General features: G+C 47.2%; 2 protein-coding genes across 7 annotated transcripts in view; both read right to left on the reverse strand.

Moving 5' to 3' along the window:
* LOC130204729 (fidgetin-like) overlaps positions 1–6,368 on the reverse strand; it is a 69,726-nt gene extending 63,358 nt beyond the window's left edge. The window contains exon 1 of the mRNA XM_056431676.1: positions 6,362–6,368. The gene's annotated coding sequence lies outside the window, so the exon portion shown is untranslated. The remainder of the gene's footprint in view (positions 1–6,361) is intronic.
* A 2,220-nt stretch (positions 6,369–8,588) lies between these two features.
* Positions 8,589–16,818, reverse strand: LOC130204730 (WAS/WASL-interacting protein family member 1-like). 6 transcript variants are annotated; one of them, XR_008833772.1, is made up of 10 exons: positions 16,737–16,818; positions 15,047–15,208; positions 14,773–14,959; positions 14,449–14,707; positions 13,948–14,027; positions 13,720–13,857; positions 13,190–13,283; positions 9,426–10,757; positions 9,099–9,186; positions 8,589–8,804 (listed from the first exon to the last, which is right to left on the reverse strand). XR_008833772.1 is itself a non-coding variant. In XM_056431677.1 (8 exons), exons 1-8 carry the CDS (start codon positions 15,136–15,138, stop codon positions 9,179–9,181), a joined length of 2,190 nt encoding a protein of 729 aa, XP_056287652.1. In that variant the 5' UTR covers positions 15,139–16,246; the 3' UTR covers positions 8,589–9,178. The 6 variants fall into 6 exon arrangements, 1 of the variants encoding a protein (XP_056287652.1); XR_008833773.1 differs by lacking the exon at positions 16,737–16,818 and adding an exon at positions 15,844–16,245; XR_008833771.1 differs by lacking the exon at positions 16,737–16,818 and having other exon boundaries at positions 15,047–16,245.
* Between the last annotated feature and the right edge of the window lie 599 nt (positions 16,819–17,417).

A 17,417-nucleotide genomic window follows, 5' to 3' on the forward strand; every position in this document is an offset into this window, starting at 1 on the left:
AACAACTAAAGTGACCGGCAAGAAGTTAAATTAATATAATTTTTTGATATCATAATTTATAAAGTGTGAGTATTGTGAAAGTTACTATCTCATAACCAAATGTTTAGTGTCCTGTTTAAATCATGGTTCTTCAAAATGTAAAAATAATAATAATAATGTTTTCCCTTAAGAACGATAAAAAATTAAAAATTACAGAGTCGGGATATATTATATATTTTTTTCCTGGATTAAAATTATGATTTTGTATATTTCCTCCTTTTTTCATGCTTTATATGCTTTTATGCGCTGAAAGAATCCAAAGTAAAAGTTCTCATTATGCAGCACAGCAGATACATTATTATTAATTATATATATTTATATATCTCACGGAACATATTTAAAATTCTGTATGTACCCTAAGCTTTATGATTGAGTACCCATTCAACCCAGCATATAATATGAAATATTACTTTGTCAGGTGATGCATTGAAATGTTTTAATTCAGCCAGAGAGCCTTGATTTGTATTTTTTTGTCTTCCCAACTAAAAAATCTTTTGCCTTTATTGCTACTTCAAAGTAAACTGAATTAAACCGGATGCAGAACAACCTGAAGTCCTTTTGAAGAAGTATAGTTTCTATAATGTAGAACATTAAGCACAGCGGAGGAATTTATCATTACTGTGAAGACTGATGGTATGTGTGCTTTTAAAATTAATGACGGAAGCACTCTGACTTTTAGTCCGTCTAAAATTTTCATTAAATTTCATTATTCAGCTATCTCTGTGGCCCTGAATTAATAAACTCCAGGTATCACACCATGAATTCATATGACATGTGAGGCGGGTAGAGCCAGGTATTCGGCCCTCTTCTTTTTTTTACTTTACAATATCCTAAAAACATACAATTTAAAGTATATTCGAAGCACCTTCTTCAATGCGGAACTTTGGTTAATGCCTTAAAAATAGATTGTGAGGACGAGTAAAGGCTGCACACACACACACACACATTAAGGTGCTATTCTTACACCTTAATGCTCAAATCATTGGTTATAACATCTATCATTCAGTTGGCATCTCTTTTCAATAACACTTACACGTGAAGAGCACTTGATAAAGATGTTCCTTCAGTGGCTGGAAACCTATAATTTCTTGACAGCTACCATTATATTCTCTTGTATTTTTTCTCACATTTGCGCGAGTCGAGAAGAGGAAAGGTTGTTGTTACGGCTCTTAAACTAACACCGCTTAGGCGTACAAATTAATAGAGATTTACCTGTGCCAAATGGTTTCTGGCAGACGTCTGGGGCCACTTTGCGAAGAGAAGAAAGACCTCACGCTTACAGCTTTTCTTATTTCGACACAAGACATCCGGATCACACGGCGTCTTTCCCCTTCCGAGCGCATCGTAGATAAAAAAGATGCCAGAATTCTAAAAGCATCGCGCGGATAAAGTGCCGTTGTGTGTGTTGTCGGCTCCGTCACGATTCCCCAAGAAAGAAAGTGGTTCTGAAGAGCAGATTCCTGCTGAGTGTGGGGTTCATGTTTGTTTACCCTAAGTGAGACGCAGGTCAAAGCTACCTTTAGGCTTGATAAAGAGCGTTAGCCGGGAGGTGGCGGGAACACCTGTTCGCAGTTTCTCTTCCAACAAACTCGTCAAAGCGAGATTTGTAAGTGGCAACGCATCCTTCTCGCTCTGAACCTCTGCACCTTGAAGTCGGAGCAGAGAGTGGATGTAAAGTGTGCGGAAGATAAGAAAGAGTGTTGTGAGAGAAGAGAGGAGAGAGGGTTCTGCGAGGGGGGGTGGGGGGACCAGGTTCAGGTCGGGTCTGGGTAATCGATGCTCCGGCCTGGTGAGAGGTAAACTCCAGGAAGCAGGTGAGAATAGTCATTACCTGCGTTCAAAGATAGCTTTTTATCTTTCCTCTCTGCGAGTAAAGCGCTTCTGTAAACTCCCGTTAGCCTCGAATGGATTCCTGCCAGGTCTTTCTCTCCCGTGTCTCCTCCACTTTTTATTTCTCTCTCGTTTTAATAAAGGAATCTATACATTATTGAGAGACTGTGTTTTTTAGGAAGAAATAAACTGCGTCCTGGCAACTGGCTTTTGGTTGTCCTGCCGTCTGAAGCCAAGTATGAAACAGAACCACGGTTTCAGTTACGTTAGCTAACGTTGAAGCGTTACGTTAGCTTACTTTCTGGACTCCGGCGTTGTGAATATTCGCAACGCTTTACTCGCGTGAGTTGCCTCGCTTGACTATTTGTGGCTTATTCGCGCCTTAGAGGGGGCGGGGCTTATCTCTGTGGCTATACAAACAGTTGTCATTTCCTCCATCTAACCACTCCGCTTCATCCTTGTTGAGGACATCACCACAAACATGACATCACATTAACTCGACGCTGATTGGCTTTCGCAACTCGTCGTCGGGCGGAAGTTGAAATATTTCGACTCTGGGCGAATGACGCAAATTTGTCGCTTCTCTCAATTCGCGTCATTCGCGTCATCGCCCGCCGAAAATTCTCATCAACGGCAGAAACTTGCCGAACTTCTTTTGCTCCTCGTCTATCAGAACACTCCCAAACCTCCGGCTGAACGCTAGATGGTCGAGTTGCATTGTGGGTAATATAGGCAACAAAGTTTGACGAGGAAGAAGAACGTATTGAATATAAATGAAAAATTAAATAAAGAACATCTCTGGATACTCAGCGTTTATATATATATATTTTTTTAAACCGCCCATCACAAGTCCAACAATCAAGCGTGAGTACAATGCCAGATTAGCAGAGAGCTCTTTTAATAATATCTCTAACTTTTCCCTGACTCGAGGCAAAGCCCAGGTGAGAAGCCCCAGAAATTCAATTCCGATGAGTGTTGAGTTGCCACGGAGATAATGAACCAATTGTTCCGTCTTTCAATAAAGAAAAGCCTGGAAATGAAACACTGGATATTATCTAGCACAATAAGTATTAAATTGGCTACTTCCTTTCATTTGTGAATCAAAGAAATAAATAGCCCAAAATCCTCTTGATGAGGCCCATGTATGTTCCAGAGAACAGGACAACCATGAAGATAGCGGAGACAAATGTGACTAATTGTCATATAACCTCAAATTGGGGGGCATGGAAGTGTCTAAATAATGGCAGTTAATTTGCCTTGTATTGTGCTTTCTTCATGGGCTTAAATTGAATGAGTCAGGATCCTTTCTGGCGTAATGTGAAAGCCGGGGCACCGGTTCACACCAGAGACATCCAAGGTCGAACTACTCCCAAAGAAGGGGTGATCGGGGAGTGAAGAGATTTAAAGGAAGGCGGCTGAGTCAACGGCGGCCGGGCTGCAGACTTGGCGCCATATTCATGTAACCTTGAATTACTGTTACGGGTTTTTTTCTGCATTAAGAGCTTTTTCTACGAGCCAGTTTCTAAAATATATCTTCTTTTTTTTTGTCACCCACATTAATGGCACAATGAGTCAGAATTTTTTTTTTGCAGTGACAAATTATTCATTGTAATCCTCCATTTGAGGACCCTAATGCCTCTAATTGGGCTTTTATGACTTACAAACTGTATCTTCCTCTCTTTCTTTTGTTTTTTTTTCTCCCTCCGGCGTTTGTTTTTCTTCATTCCCGCCATGCTGCGGAGTGACATTGAGCCTCTCCCTGTCGGGGTGCTCTCTTGTCTCACTCCAGTGCACATTTTCACTGTCCCCCCCAGACAATGAGCTTTTGACTGAATACATTATCTGAGTTGTTGTTCTGTTTGTTGTTGTTTTAGCATCCGAGAAAAGAGATGAATTATTAATGATGACAGGCAAAAAAAGAAAGAGGAGGATTAAAAAAAAAATAGTATTTTTAGGACTGCTGCTGAGTGCTGCGGCTCCATCAAGAGGCTTGCATAAGACTCAAAGTTAGCGCTTATTAATACCGCTCACGACTTACAGAGCCATTTGTTGTATGGATCAGGCACCAATAAAATACTGATTCCTATTGGTACTAAATAAATTATAATTCTTCTGTCAATAGAAGGTACAGTTCTGGGAAACGACAGAAGTTCAGGGAAAATGGTCAACACTTCATATAAGTGCCTTGTTCTTATTCTGTAATTATAGCCTGCACACACTGTTCTTATTGTGTAATTATATTCTGCACATCTTTTTATTCTGGTACAAGTACAACCTGTACACCTGGTTCTGACTGTGACTATAGCTTTGTTCTGATTGTGTAATTATAGCCCACAGACCTAGTTCTGACTTTAAAATTACAGCCCTCAGAACTTGTTTTTAACGTGTAATTACAGCCCTCAGAACTTGTTTTTAACGTGTAAATACAGCCCTCACATCTTGTTTTTAACGTGTAAATACAGCCCTCACATCTTGTTTTTAACATGTAATTACAGCCCTCACATCTTGTTTTTAAAGTGTAATTACAGCCCTCACATCTTGTTTTTAACGTGTAATTTCAACCCTCACATCTTGTTTTTAACGTGTAATTTCAGCCTATACATCTTGTTGTTGTTGTGATTACAGATGTTCCTCCTCCATGTATTTATTATATGAGTTCATTATGAGATGAGTCTGTCCTCTGAACTCTCCTCATTAGGACTAACACTGATAACACTGATATTTTTTGACCAACAAATTGAAATCAACTTTCAGTAGTGAAACTACAAAGTGCATCTTGAATTCTAAATTGTTTATTGGAGCCATATTGTGAGCGCACGTAAACAAACCCCAGCATGGTGCCTCCACTGGAGTCCCAGTATAAGTGTGTTATGGCACCTGAGAGTGTACTGAGAGAAATAGTCCAGCAAGGCTCTTAAAATAAAGCTTTTTTTTATAAGTGTAAAAACATTATCGTATCATAACACAAGTTATTTACAGCTTTTTAAAATATTTAAATCTAGAAAGCCCCCCCCAAAAAAGATCTGCAACCACTTCAACACTCATTGTCCTGGTCTTGTGTTTGTCTTCGTCACTGATCTGAAGCAGGGGTCACTGCGCCCCCTGGCGGCCACACAGCGGCACTGCACTGGCACTCACAGCTTCAACACAGTGAGATGAAGGCCTCGATCATTAGAGTGATTAGAGCGTCACACCATTCACAGGGGGGGGCTTAAGAGGCTTCAGTGAGGAGCGCCATTGATTTAAACTCAACACCGCTCACTTGTGGATGTCCGTTTGTATTCATAGCGCCTCCTCCAAGCCTTCTTCCCTCAACCGGGGGCGGGAGAGAGAGAAAAGAAGAAGAAGAGGAAGAAGAGGGGCCTGCATGTTTGGAGTTACAGGATCAGAAGAAGAGGTAAATATCATTTCCATACCATTTGAACCAGTTAACCAGCAGCACAATGCAGATGAACACGACTGAGAGCGCCTGGCAGCGCCAATGAGGCCGCTCCGCCCGGGAGGAGGCGCACACATGGAGGAGGTGAGGGGGGGGGGGGTCAACTGTACCAACCAGCCCCCACCCACCCACCCTCGAGCGGTGCTGATGTTTGAGGCAACCGTTGCCTCATTTTCGGCGCAGTGGTGGAGGAGGAGGAGGAGGAGGAGGAGGTGGAGGGAGGAGGAGGTGGAGGGGTGGATGCCGTCCCCAAGGTGAATGGAGAAGAATAGCTGCTCCATGCTGCCGGGGTGGGGGGGGGGAGCTGCACTGCTTTGGGTGATTCATCTATTGATTATTTTCTACCCAAGCATGGAGGTGCCATGTAAACACACATATATGAGCCCCCCCCCCCCCCCCATTTGCAATCCCCTCAAAATCCAAATCTTACCCCTGAGTATTTGACCCCTCCTCTAATTTGTAATGAAAGCCATCAGACTTTTCCATGCTTGCGTTAGGGTTAGGGGTGGCACCAGTGACGTGTCCCCTAATAAACACAGCTGTGGGGATTCTGGTAAAGGCCGCTTGAGCCACCCTTCTAATGTCTTTAGCACTGCCTTCCATAAAGGCCACACATTGGAGCACTCCCACATAGCATGTAGAAAAGTGCCCATTTCTATATTACATTTCCAACAATTATGATCTTGCCTCAATCCCATTGTATACAGTTTCAAAGGTGTAAAATAATATCTGTGTACAATTGTATAGTGAGTAAACGTGCTTCTTGCATCCCTTGTAGCCCAGCCTACATTTGATATTATGTCTTGCCATACATCTCCCCTTATCTCAGTCCATCGCACATTAGCCTACTTTGTTTTGGTTCTTAGCTGCCTTGTGTTCATTCCCGCATATTATGTTGACAGCACTTCACTTCAGCAGTATTTTAACAACCCGTCTATATGAAACTTAAGATTTGAAAGAAGGAAACAAATATAGTATGCTCCTCCCCAACTTCAAACCCAAGTGAGGAGTCACTGCCCTGTGTCCAGTCAGAGTGCGCACTCATATACTCACTGTGATGAGGGCTCGTCCTGGACTGCAGCGAGAATAATCCAACACCTCATCTCCTGCGGCTCGTCAGCGCGCTGCCGTCAGACAGGTGTTCTTTAATTCCGCTTCTCCATCTCTTCCTTGTCCAGAAAGCCCATTGCTTCTCGGTGATCTGCGAACTTCATTCTTTTCCCCCTCCATGAAAAGCGCAGCTCCGCTTGGTACGCGAGAGTGAAGCGCGCATCCAGCTGGTGTCGCCGGCTTCTCACTTCGTTGAACTTTCTTCTCTTCTCCGCCCTCTCCTTGGTCATGTCGGGGAAGAAAGACAGCTTACTTGGGAAAGCTGCTGGTTGTCATCCTCCAGCTGAGAGATTCTCTGTTCAGCTTCATCCAGGCGACGTGTTATTCCGCCTATGTCGGATCTCAGGCCCACGTTAGTCTCTTTAATCTCCGCCATATCTGCTTGCAACACCATCACAAGTTTTCCAACTTGCCCCATCTCCTCCATGGCTTTAGCCAGGGACTGTTGCATCGCTGACAGTACGTTTCCCTCATTGCTCATGCCCTCCGGGTTTGAAAGCTTAGCATTAGCACCACCCGCACCGGCGTTTTGTTTGGACGCTCTCGTTGTCATATTGCCTAAGTCACCGATTCTCTCAGCTCCAACACTTTTTATCTATCATTTTAAGATGTAACCTTCACGCAACTTCGTTAGCGAATGTGGGGTATTTAGGTGGGTTTATCGGGACGTATCCAGTCAGGCAGCCATCCTACTTAGTGCACCCACGTCTCCGTATTAGTTGAGTTATTGATTCGCGATATTGTTGTTGTTGTTGTTGATTATTCCTTTGTGCAAACTACAGTCGTCATATTGTTATTTTTGAGGGATTCTTTCTCTCTCATGGATGACGGAGGAAGAGGAGCCCTTTGCTCTTGGACCCGAGTCGGGCCTTCGCCCCACGCCCTCCAGAACCAATCCTCCAGAGCCCTCCAGAACCAATCCTCCAGAACCTGGCCTCCAGAGCCCTCCAGAACCAGTCCTACAGAACCAGTCCTCCAGAGCCCTCCAGAACCAGTCCTCCAGAACCAGTCCTCCAGAACCAGTCCTCCAGAACCAGTCCTCCAGAGTTCTCCAGGGGCTCCGAGTGACGAGCAGAGCCGATCACCACGGTGCAGAGCTGTGTCTTATTTACCCACAATCCACTGGGGTTTAGTCCCAGCTGAAGTTCGTCCGCTCCGGTTTCTTTACTCTCGTGACCTCGCGACCTCGACCCCTAGGGGCCGAACAAAAACAAGATGCTCAAACAAAATCAAAACATTTCAGAGGGTTGCATCATTTTCTCTTCACGCGGTACTTCATTATTAAATATAAACATGTTGCTAGAATAAATTATTAAATTATTTTTCAGTAGGCCTATCAAGCAGCAGAATGCGTGGGGAAATTGCCCCCCCCCCCCACTTGATTTTAATAAAGTATAAAGTGAGAAATTGACTAGAAAGCTGTGAAATTAATCTATTTTATTATACAACAATGATATTTGTTTTGCTCTCGTCTGATTAAGCCACTTATTTATATTATTTAAATGAGTTTTCTGTAACTTCTTCATATTGTTGTATATTTCACCTTCAGGAGGTGGCTGGTGTAAGGAGATTATACTAAAAACAAACCTTTATGTTCATAAATACATATTCTCTCTATCTCTCTCTCCACATAAAAATATATATAGAAAAGAAGAAGACTAAACCATCAGACATGGCTCTCTCTCTCCCTTTGGGGCGGTAATGGCATTCTCCATGACAACGGCGGTGCCCTTGAGGGCCGGACGCCCCCTCTGGAAGGGTGGGGGGGGGGGGGCGCCGTGGAAACACGACAGGGTCAACGGTCACCTCCCATCATCCACCAGCAGCCCCATCCTCCTCCTCCCTCTCCTCAGGTGGAGCGAGGAATGTGAGAGAGAGAGAGATAAATAAAGTGTAGAACAAGCCCACTCAGTCCAGGCCTGGCACCGTGGAGCTGCAGCCACGGGCGCTTCTGGCGAGGTCTCCGGCTCCTCGCCGCTCCTGCGAGGCCGGATCGATACGCGGATTCTTCTTGGCACCCGAGTATAGCGCTGCAGTGTTGCCCCGAGGTCCGTGAAGACAGAGAGAGAGTGTGTGTGCGTGTGTGTGTGGAGGCGCTCAGCTGATGCGTCCAACCAGGTTTTACTTTTCTTTTCTTATGTTTTTAAATACGCAGGAACATTATCACGGCCCCAATAAATATGTTTTTTATTATTCTCTGGGAACATTTTAATTGACGTGACAGAAGATATAAATATTGCCATTTTTTTTCATTTCATTCATCATCTTCAGTTGTTATACAAACAATATTTAGCTTAAATTATACATAATGTGCATCCAGCAGAACTTGGAGGACGAAGCTCGCTCGTCTCGCTCTGCAGGAACAGAAGCGAGGCTCTTCTGCCCCCTGGTGGTCAAACAGAAAAAGAGTTTAACTGCAGCCTCAAAGCGTAAAGTCAGCACCATCAGAGTGAAGTCCTACAGGACGTCGTTCCTTTTGGTTTCACACGAACACAAACACAAAACACACGTTTAAAAAGCGTTCCCTCCGGCGGCGCCGTGGAGAGGAAGCAGAAGGAAGAGAACCGGACGCCGTCCCGTCAACAACTCGGGTCCTGACGTTCGGCCGGACAAACAAAAGGCGTCTTTCACAAAAACTGATCAATAATAGTAGAAGAAAGGGAAAAAAAGGGTTAGAGACCGTGTCGAGGCGCTCGTCTCCTCGGGCTGAGGTCACACGGAGGTCGCACGGTGTCCTCGCTCCTCCACCGAAACAAGACTTCAGGCACCTGCAGAGACCACACGGCGAACATCATCACATGTGCAGAAACCAAGCAGAACCTAATCCTAAACTAGTCCGAAACTAATCCTAAACTAGTCCGAAACTAATCCTAAACTAGTCATAATCTAATCCTAAACTAGTCATAAACTAGTCCTAAACGAATCCTAAACTAGTCCTAAACTAATCATTCTGTCTCTGCGTCTCCGTCCTCTGGGTCACCGGGGTCAGGAGGTCGGTGGTCCTCACCGTGCTGGTACGGGGTCCTGGGTGGTGAGGGAAGTGGACCGCTGGGGCCCCGGGGGCCTAGACCTATCCCGCCGCTCTGGAGGCGGGACCTCTGCACGGCCAACGCCACTGCCAGGGCAAACCTGGACGGGGCCGCCCTCATCCCGTCCGGAGGCTTCGGCCGAGAGGAAGCCGTCGTATCGTCCTCCTCCTCTTCCTCCTCCGTTTCCTCCGTGTGTTCGTCAAAGAAGATGGGTGGGGGAGGGGAAGGGAAGCGATCCTGCTCTTCCTTTCCTTGTCCCACTTCCTCCTCGGTGTCTGGACCACGGCGCTCCACGTCTGCCGGCCTCACCTCGGACGGGACTTCCGGCTCGTCTTCTCCCGTCTGCTCCCTGACCTCAGAGCCAAGATGGTGGTCTACGCCATGCGGCGGCGGAGGAGAAGACGGAGGGTCCAGAGAAGAGGGTTCTTGAGCCTGGGACCCGTCAGGAGGAAGTGGATCCTCTTGAGCTTTGGACCCGTCAGGAGGAAGTGGATCCTCTTGAGCTTTGGACCCATCAGGAGGAAGTGGATCCTCTCGAGCTTTGGGCCCGTCAGGAGGAAGTGGATCCTCTCGAGCTTTGGACCCGTCAGGAGGAAGTGGATCCTCTTGAGCTTTGGGCCCGTCAGGAGGAAGTGGATCCTCTCGAGCTTTGGACCCATCAGGAGGAAGTGGATCCTCTTGAGCTTTGGACCCGTCAGGAGGAAGTGGATCCTCTCGAGCTTTGGACCCGTCAGGAGGAAGTGGATCCTCTCGAGCTTTGGACCCGTCAGGAGGAAGTGGATCCTCTCGAGCTTTGGACCAGTCAGGAGGAAGTGGATCCTCTCGAGCCTCAGCTGGCGTCCTCTTGGCTTCCCTCCCCGACTCTTCGTGGTCGTCTTCCACGGACTTCTCGGTCTTGGAGGGAACCACCTTGAACGTGGTCATTCCTTTCCTCTGGTCCTCCTGCTCCGTGGGGGGGTCGGGCATCAGGCCGCCGGGCCCAGCTCCCCTCTGGGGCCCGAAGGAGGCGCCGCTGTAGAACTCCTGGAAGGCGGCGGCGTTCCTCAGTCGCTGGACCAGCGTTCCCTTGGAGACGGAGGACGTCAGGACCTTGGCCAGAGCGCAGCGGGCGTCCGACAGCTCCGTCATGGACACGCCACGGAGGAGAGAGAATGATGGGCGAGAAGAGGAAGAGGAGGAGGAGGAGGACCGCGCAGGTGGGTATGATGAAGAGGAGGGCAGCGATAGGTTTACGGAGTTCAAGTTGGACTCGTCGCTTTCCCTCAGCTCCTCCTCTTCTTCCTCCGCAGCATCCAGGGAGTCTAGAGTCCCTAGGGGAAGTTAAGGGAAAGTCAACTTAAAAACATTACTCTTTAATATTAAATATAGTAATATTTAATATAGTTATATTTAATATAGTAATATAGGAATATAGTAATATTTAATATAGTTATATAGTAATTTTGGAATATAGTGATATTTAATATAGTAATATTTAATATGGTAATATAATAATATTTAATAAAGTAATATTTAATCACACATAAGCATCATTTAAATATCACAAACACTGAGAAACAAACACTTTGTTTCTCTCTAATGTTCAGAGGCCGAAACACTGTTTTAAAGTTAAGAGTTAAATTCTCATTTTTATTATATTAATAGAAATACTAATTAATAATGAATAAAACAGGCATGTGAAAATTCCCCAAAAAATCTAATATATGTCTAAATGAGAACAAAAGAATAAAATATAAAATCATAATGAAATAAATCTGTAAAACATAAAAAAGATAGAAGTTATTAAGCAGAGTAAGAAATTAACATAAAAACCCAAATGGTATTTGGGGAAATGTTTATAATAATATAAATTAATTTATACCAGTTAAAATATAATAATAAATGCGTATAGATTAGTTTATGAATGTAATTGTTTTTTAAAGTAGAAAAGCCACTAGGTTACAACATCCCAGAGAAAGTAAATCTCACAAAAAGAAAAGAACAAATACAGAATCTCCACCAAAAGATAACCGACAGATGAGAAAAGACAGGATGAAATAAAAAATATAAAAACAGGAAAAATAGACAGCGTTGACGTGCAGCGATAGACATCTAGGACGGAGAGGAGGAAGAAGAGGCCGACGCAGCAGCAGCAGCAGGAGGAGGGAGAGGAGGAAGAGGGAAAGAAAACAGTAGCAGCCGTCAATCAGCCCCTCCAGGTGACGGGGTCTGGAAGCAGGGAGGAGAGAGAGACGTTCATGTGTTGTTAGGTTGAAGTGGATTCTATGTACACGTAAATAAGGAAGTCTTAAATAATGCTTATAGAGATGATTAACATGAGGAATCTTCTGAAGAATGCATTATGAAGCATAATCACTGTATTAAATGTGTAACTGTAATGTTGATGGTATGACATCTTATTGTGGTAACTATAGGACGTAGATAGTATGAATGAGAGGAGAGTCTCTCTTGATTGATCGTGGCTGTTTCCTGTTAGAGCTCTTATTCTGAAGGGTCTCAAACCGGAAGTAGAACTTGGCGAACAGGAAGCGGTGAACGGCATAGCTCTGGAGAGGAGGGGAGAGCGCACTGTGCCGACGAGACTCACGGAGCTTTAAGCTCGGCGAATGGGAGCACTGCCGCTGCAGGGGAGGCGTTTGATTGGTCCTCAGGGGCCGCTATTTCAAACCTTGGAGGAGGAGACGTGGAGGAGACGACGGCGTGGAGGAGGACATGGAGGAGGAGACGGCGTGGGGGAGAGGAGACGGCGTGGAGGAGGAGATGGCGTGGAGGAGAGGAAACGGCGAGGAGGAGATGGCGTGGAGGAGGAGACGGCGTGGAGGAGAGGAGACGGCGTGGAGGAGAGGAGACGGCGTGGAGGAGGAGTTGTTCAAGCCAACTCAGCAGCTCCGTCACGGCTAAAGATAATAATAATCATGACGGTAATAAAAACACACGGGAGTGAAGCGAGCCGTCGCCCGGGGCAACGCAGACGAGACGGAGGACCGGGTGGCCGTTCACATGGAGACGACCCGTCACTCACTAGTTAGACATTGTTATCGTTTTGTTTTCAGTCTCTGTTGTGTTGTTTATCCTCATGTTTTACACTTCATGCTATAAATATGTAGAACTAAAATGAACTTAATCTAAAAATGAGTATCATCTCAAAATAATCCTTCTGGTCACATGACATCTGTCCTCCTCCTCCTCCTCCTCCTCCTCCACTTTTGTCCTGATCCGATGTGAGGTCAAAGGTAAAGGATGTCGTATGTGTACGGACTGTAAAGCCCTCTGAGGAGAAGTTCCTAATATTGGGCTAAAATAAGCTGAATTTAAATTAAATGGCTAATTGACGCCTACTTTCAATTATCTTTTTAAAGAGAATACAAAAATGTCAAAAAAAGAACGCCTCCAAGATGAAAAGAGGGGAAGCCTCGCAGAGGGCCGACAGGGGACCAGAGGCCTTGACCCCGGAGCCGACCCGGGCTCTCCCCCCGGGTCGCTTTCATCAGTCTGGACTGGTCAGTCTGGACCGGTGCTGACCTCGTTTTAGATATTTATATTAATGGGAGTGAGAAATCAAATCGGGGGATCCGTGAGAATCAAGGAGCTGTAATACTCCTGTCGGCCACAAGAGGCTGCGGCGCACCGCTCCCACTGAGATCCTTCCAGTCGTCTTCCATGTGGTAAGCCCTCCTCCCTCGGGGCTCCTCCACCAGCACATAGCCACAGCCCGACGACAGAGACCCGATGGAGGTCTTACCTTCAACCTGGGGGTCCGGCTCCTGGTGGCGGTCTGCACAGGGTGGGGGGGGGGCCCTCCTCTTGGTCCTCCTTAAGGGGGACTCCGCAGACCTCTAGGAGAGAGACGAGGACAGCAAATCACTTCCTGGAGCGCCAATGTTCACAAAAAGGGAAGGAGAGAAACCACAACAGGAACAGGAGAACGCCCGAGAAGAAGAAGGAGAAGAACAAGAAGGAGAAAAAGAAGAAAGAGAAGGAGGAAGAGAAAAAAGGAGAAGAACAAGAAAGAGAACAAGAAGAAGAAGAGCAAGAAGAAAGAGAAGGAGAAGAAGAACAAGGAGAAGAAGGAAGACAAAAAAGGAGAAGAACAAGAAAGAAAGAGAAAAAGGAGAAGGAGAAAGAGAACAAGAACGAGAAGAGAAAAAGAGCAAGAAGAACAAGAATAAGGAGAAGAAAGAGAACAATGAGAACAAGAACAACAACAAGAAAAAGGAGAAGAACAAGAAGAACAATAAGGAGAAGAAGGAGAAGAAGGAGACTTCCTCCCACCTGTGGCCCCTGAGCGGCCCCCAGGTCGTGGGGGGGGCTCTGCGGCGGCCGAGGGGCTTGTCTCTTCTTGGGCTTGTGGGCCGGCGGGGCGTCACAAGAGGAGACGCCACCGGGGGCCGGAGGAGAAGCTGGGCCGCTCTGCGGAGAGGGGGAAGAAGAAGAAGAAGAGAAGGAAAGGTTTGGGTCACAGACACCGGCCGGCACCGGTCACTCCACCGCCCGCCGTACCGGGTCGCCTCTCGTCTTGCGTCTCCTGAAGAGGCCGAGGAACCCAGAGCCGTCCTTCTGCTTCTTCTTCTGCGGACGCTCTGGAGGACGAGAGGAAGACGAGTCAGCAGGGAGAGGAGGACGAGGGTGAGGAGGGGGACGAGGAAGGGGACGAGGACGGGAACAATAGGAAAAATGAGAACAATGCATTCGCAGGTGAGAGGTAGTTTTTAAGTGGAACGAGCCAACCCGTTTGCCCACTAGAGGGCGCCGAGTGGTTGAGGCGTTCCAAACATTCTTGAAGATGAGCCACTAGTGACCTCAGGGTTCTCTCTGGGTTCTCTCTGGGTTCTCTCTGGGTTCTCTCTGGGTTCTCTACACAATGAAGCTCACCAAACCTCAAAGTGTTTAAAATCCACACAACGGAGGAGAATCTAATGAGAGTTGGCGATGTGGCGGTTCTATTGTGATCATTCTCTCCGACCAATCAGAACCACAAAGAGCCGGTGGGAGCCAGCGTACCTGCTTCGGGGGCCCCGGGCCGGTGCCGGGGGGCCGCCGTGTCCTTGGCGAATAGCTCCCTCAGCCCGAGGCTGCTCAGGGTCTCCGTCAGGTCCAGCGGGGCCCCGGACTCGGGGCCCCTCAGGAAGACGGTGGTTTCCAGCGGCAGCTCACACTTGTCACAAACCAGCGGCAGCAGCGCCCGGAGCGGCGCCCTGGGGTCCACCCGCAGCACGGCCTTGTGGGTCCGGTTGTAGTTGATCAGCAGGCGCACGGACGGCTGCGTGGGCGAAGGGTCGTCAGCCAATGAGAGGACGGGGATATCGACGTCCCGCCTCCTCTTACCTGGGGCGCGTAGGCCCGGCGGACCTTCTCCTCGGCGCTCTTGGGCCTCAGCACCACGGTGTCGGCGGCCAGCGAGCCGACGGGGGAGCTGGCTTTGAAGACGACCTGGTTCTTGTCGTGCGAGAGCAGCTCCACGGTGTAGTTCCTAGAAACATTGCATCCTACGTTTCCCATAATGCACTCTGAACTATAGCACAGGACCACAGTCAGGTTCATCTAACTGTACACACGCCAACATCATGTACACCATAGAAGAAGAACAGGCGCGACCCACCTTCCATGCACCGTGGTGCTCTCCTTCAGCCCCCCTGGCAGGACCACGCACAGGGAGTGGTCCCTCTCCAATGGGTTCTCCTGCTCCTCCATCTCCCCCCCCCCTCCTCCCTCCTCTCACGATGTCAGGTGAACTTCCTCCTGCAAGGCCAGAGATCAGCAGCTGTGGGGGAACACGCGCATCACGTGACCTCCTGCAGCTGTGGGGGAACACGCGCGTCACGTGACCTCCTACAGCTGGCACGGGGCTGCCAGTGTGAAATGTCCTACAGGGATGTGAAGAGGTGAAGACCCGACCCTCACACGGCCAGAACACACCCAGAACGACCCCAGAACGAACCCAGGAAAAAACCCAGAATGAACCCAGAACAAACCCAGAATAAAACCAAAAATGAAACCAGAACAAACCCAGAACGAACCCAGAAAATAAACCCAGAACGAACCCAGAACAAACCCGGTTAAAAGCCCAGAACAAAACCCAGAATGAACCCAGAACAAAACCCAGAACAAAATCCAGAAAAAAAACCAGAATAAACCCAGAACAAAGCCCAGAACGAACCCAGAATGAACCCAGAACAAACCCAGAACGAACCCAGAACAAACCCAGAACAAACCCAGAACACAGGGCCTACGTTCACCGAGTCCTTCATTCATTCTCCAGTCAGGGAAACAACAGAAAATAGTGCTAAACATTCCTCTTTCTTTCACTTTATTTCATAAAAAGAGGAAGAACATCCCTCTCTCTCTCTCTCTGTGTGGTAATCTGCTGATCCTTAAAACAAAAACGGAGATACTCACTCGGAGAGGCTGCTCGCGCGCGAGACGTCACGTCGAAATCCGCCAAAACTGTTTACACCTGGAAGCTTCCTCCGAATTACAACTCTCTCTCTCTCTCTTCACCTTTGACCTCTGTGTGCTCCTCTTCCAAACAGCCCGTCCGTCAGGCGGCTTGATCGAAGCCACGCCCACGCCCCCTCGAAAGGCCACGCCCCCCTGTTCGCCGGAGCGTGCCAATCTAAAAACAGCTGTGTGACTATCTCCTCATCAATGCGCGCGCGCGCCACCGGATCCACCTCCCGCGCGCGACCGGAAGAAACACTCACAACGGAATCTTATATTCTGAGAATTTCTGCTAAATACAAGTATGAAAGTGAACAATTTCTTAGGGTTAAGTGTGATTGAAACGCATGTATATGGAATATGTATGTGGATATATATATATATATTTATTTATTTCATATTAATTTTCTGATTCATTTGATTCTAAAAATATAGGATAGGAATATATAAGCATTTTTGCTTCTATCTATAGCTTTTAAGTCTTTCTGTTCTGAATAAAATACATAACAAAGTGAGCTAAATATATAGATCATTTCTTCCAAAAGTACACACATACTGGAGTCCTTGTTTCAGTTGTAGAAAGAGACCAATAATCCCAGTGCTCGTTGTTTTAATGATAAAAAGAGCCATCTCTAAAGCTCTAAAAAAAAAAACAAGTCGTCTTCATAGACAAACATAGTGTCTTAACTCAGGACCCACGCTGTCCGTCCTCAGCCATGTTGTTCAGCATAATAAGCTTAAAGCGTCCCTCCAGTCCAGAGGGATTAGTGCTTTTTAAAAGGCCTCCGTGCTCACCGACACTTCGCTGATTGTGTCCTGTCCCCCCCCCCCATGCGACCTTTTGCACTCACCTGTGTCCACCGAGTCTTCCCATTCTCTATCAGCTATCTCTTCTGTGTTATTAAGTGCTAAGGGGAGGGAGGGTTGAAGGACAGAGATGTCTCCCCCCCCCCCCCCCCCACACATGTAATCCCTGAGCTACTACTCCTCCAAGCCCTGCCCATGTCATGTGACATCACTTTGCATGTATGTGCTTGTTGCACTGTGTGAATGCTGAGGTGGTGCAGAGTGCAGAGTATATTTATGGTTTTCTTTACTTGCACTGAAGGAATAATTATCGTACGCTTTGATTCAGAGAACCCTGGATGTTGTGCATCTAGTGATATGAGGGGCTTCCTGACAGAGACCAGTGGTGACACACAGCCGTTGGGGGGGGGGGGGGGGGGGGGACCAGCCCACGCTAATAGGAGCACGGGGGAGCTGTGATGATGTCATCTAATTGTTTAGGTCTTATCAGTGGACAGGCCACCGCGTGGCTGAGTCTGGGATGATGACTAACAGATATCACCCCCCAACACACACACACACACACAGTCGAGATGGACTCACCCGAGGGCCCCGCAGCATGGTCTCCACCGCGGGCCCTCTGCGTGGGGATGGCGTGACACTCGGCTTTATATGCTTCCTGTCTAGGGAAATCAGAAATGCATGCAACAAGTGTGTGTACCGCTCCTGTATTTTAAAAAAACAAC

The sequence above is a fragment of the Pseudoliparis swirei genome, chromosome 14 (genome assembly GCF_029220125.1).
Source record: "Pseudoliparis swirei isolate HS2019 ecotype Mariana Trench chromosome 14, NWPU_hadal_v1, whole genome shotgun sequence".
Lineage (NCBI taxonomy): Eukaryota > Metazoa > Chordata > Actinopteri > Perciformes > Liparidae > Pseudoliparis > Pseudoliparis swirei.

Coding starts and splice junctions, on each gene's coding strand:
- LOC130204730 (XM_056431677.1), bottom strand. CDS start 15,138: ATGGAGGAGCAGGAGAACCCATTGGAGAGGGACCACTCCCTGTGCGTG. Junction 14,708..14,772: donor GCCGGGCCTACGCGCCCCAG/GTAAGAGGAGGC, acceptor TCGCCCACGCAG/CCGTCCGTGCGCCTGCTGAT. Junction 14,028..14,448: donor GCCCGGGGCCCCCGAAGCAG/GTACGCTGGCTC, acceptor CTCGTCCTCCAG/AGCGTCCGCAGAAGAAGAAG.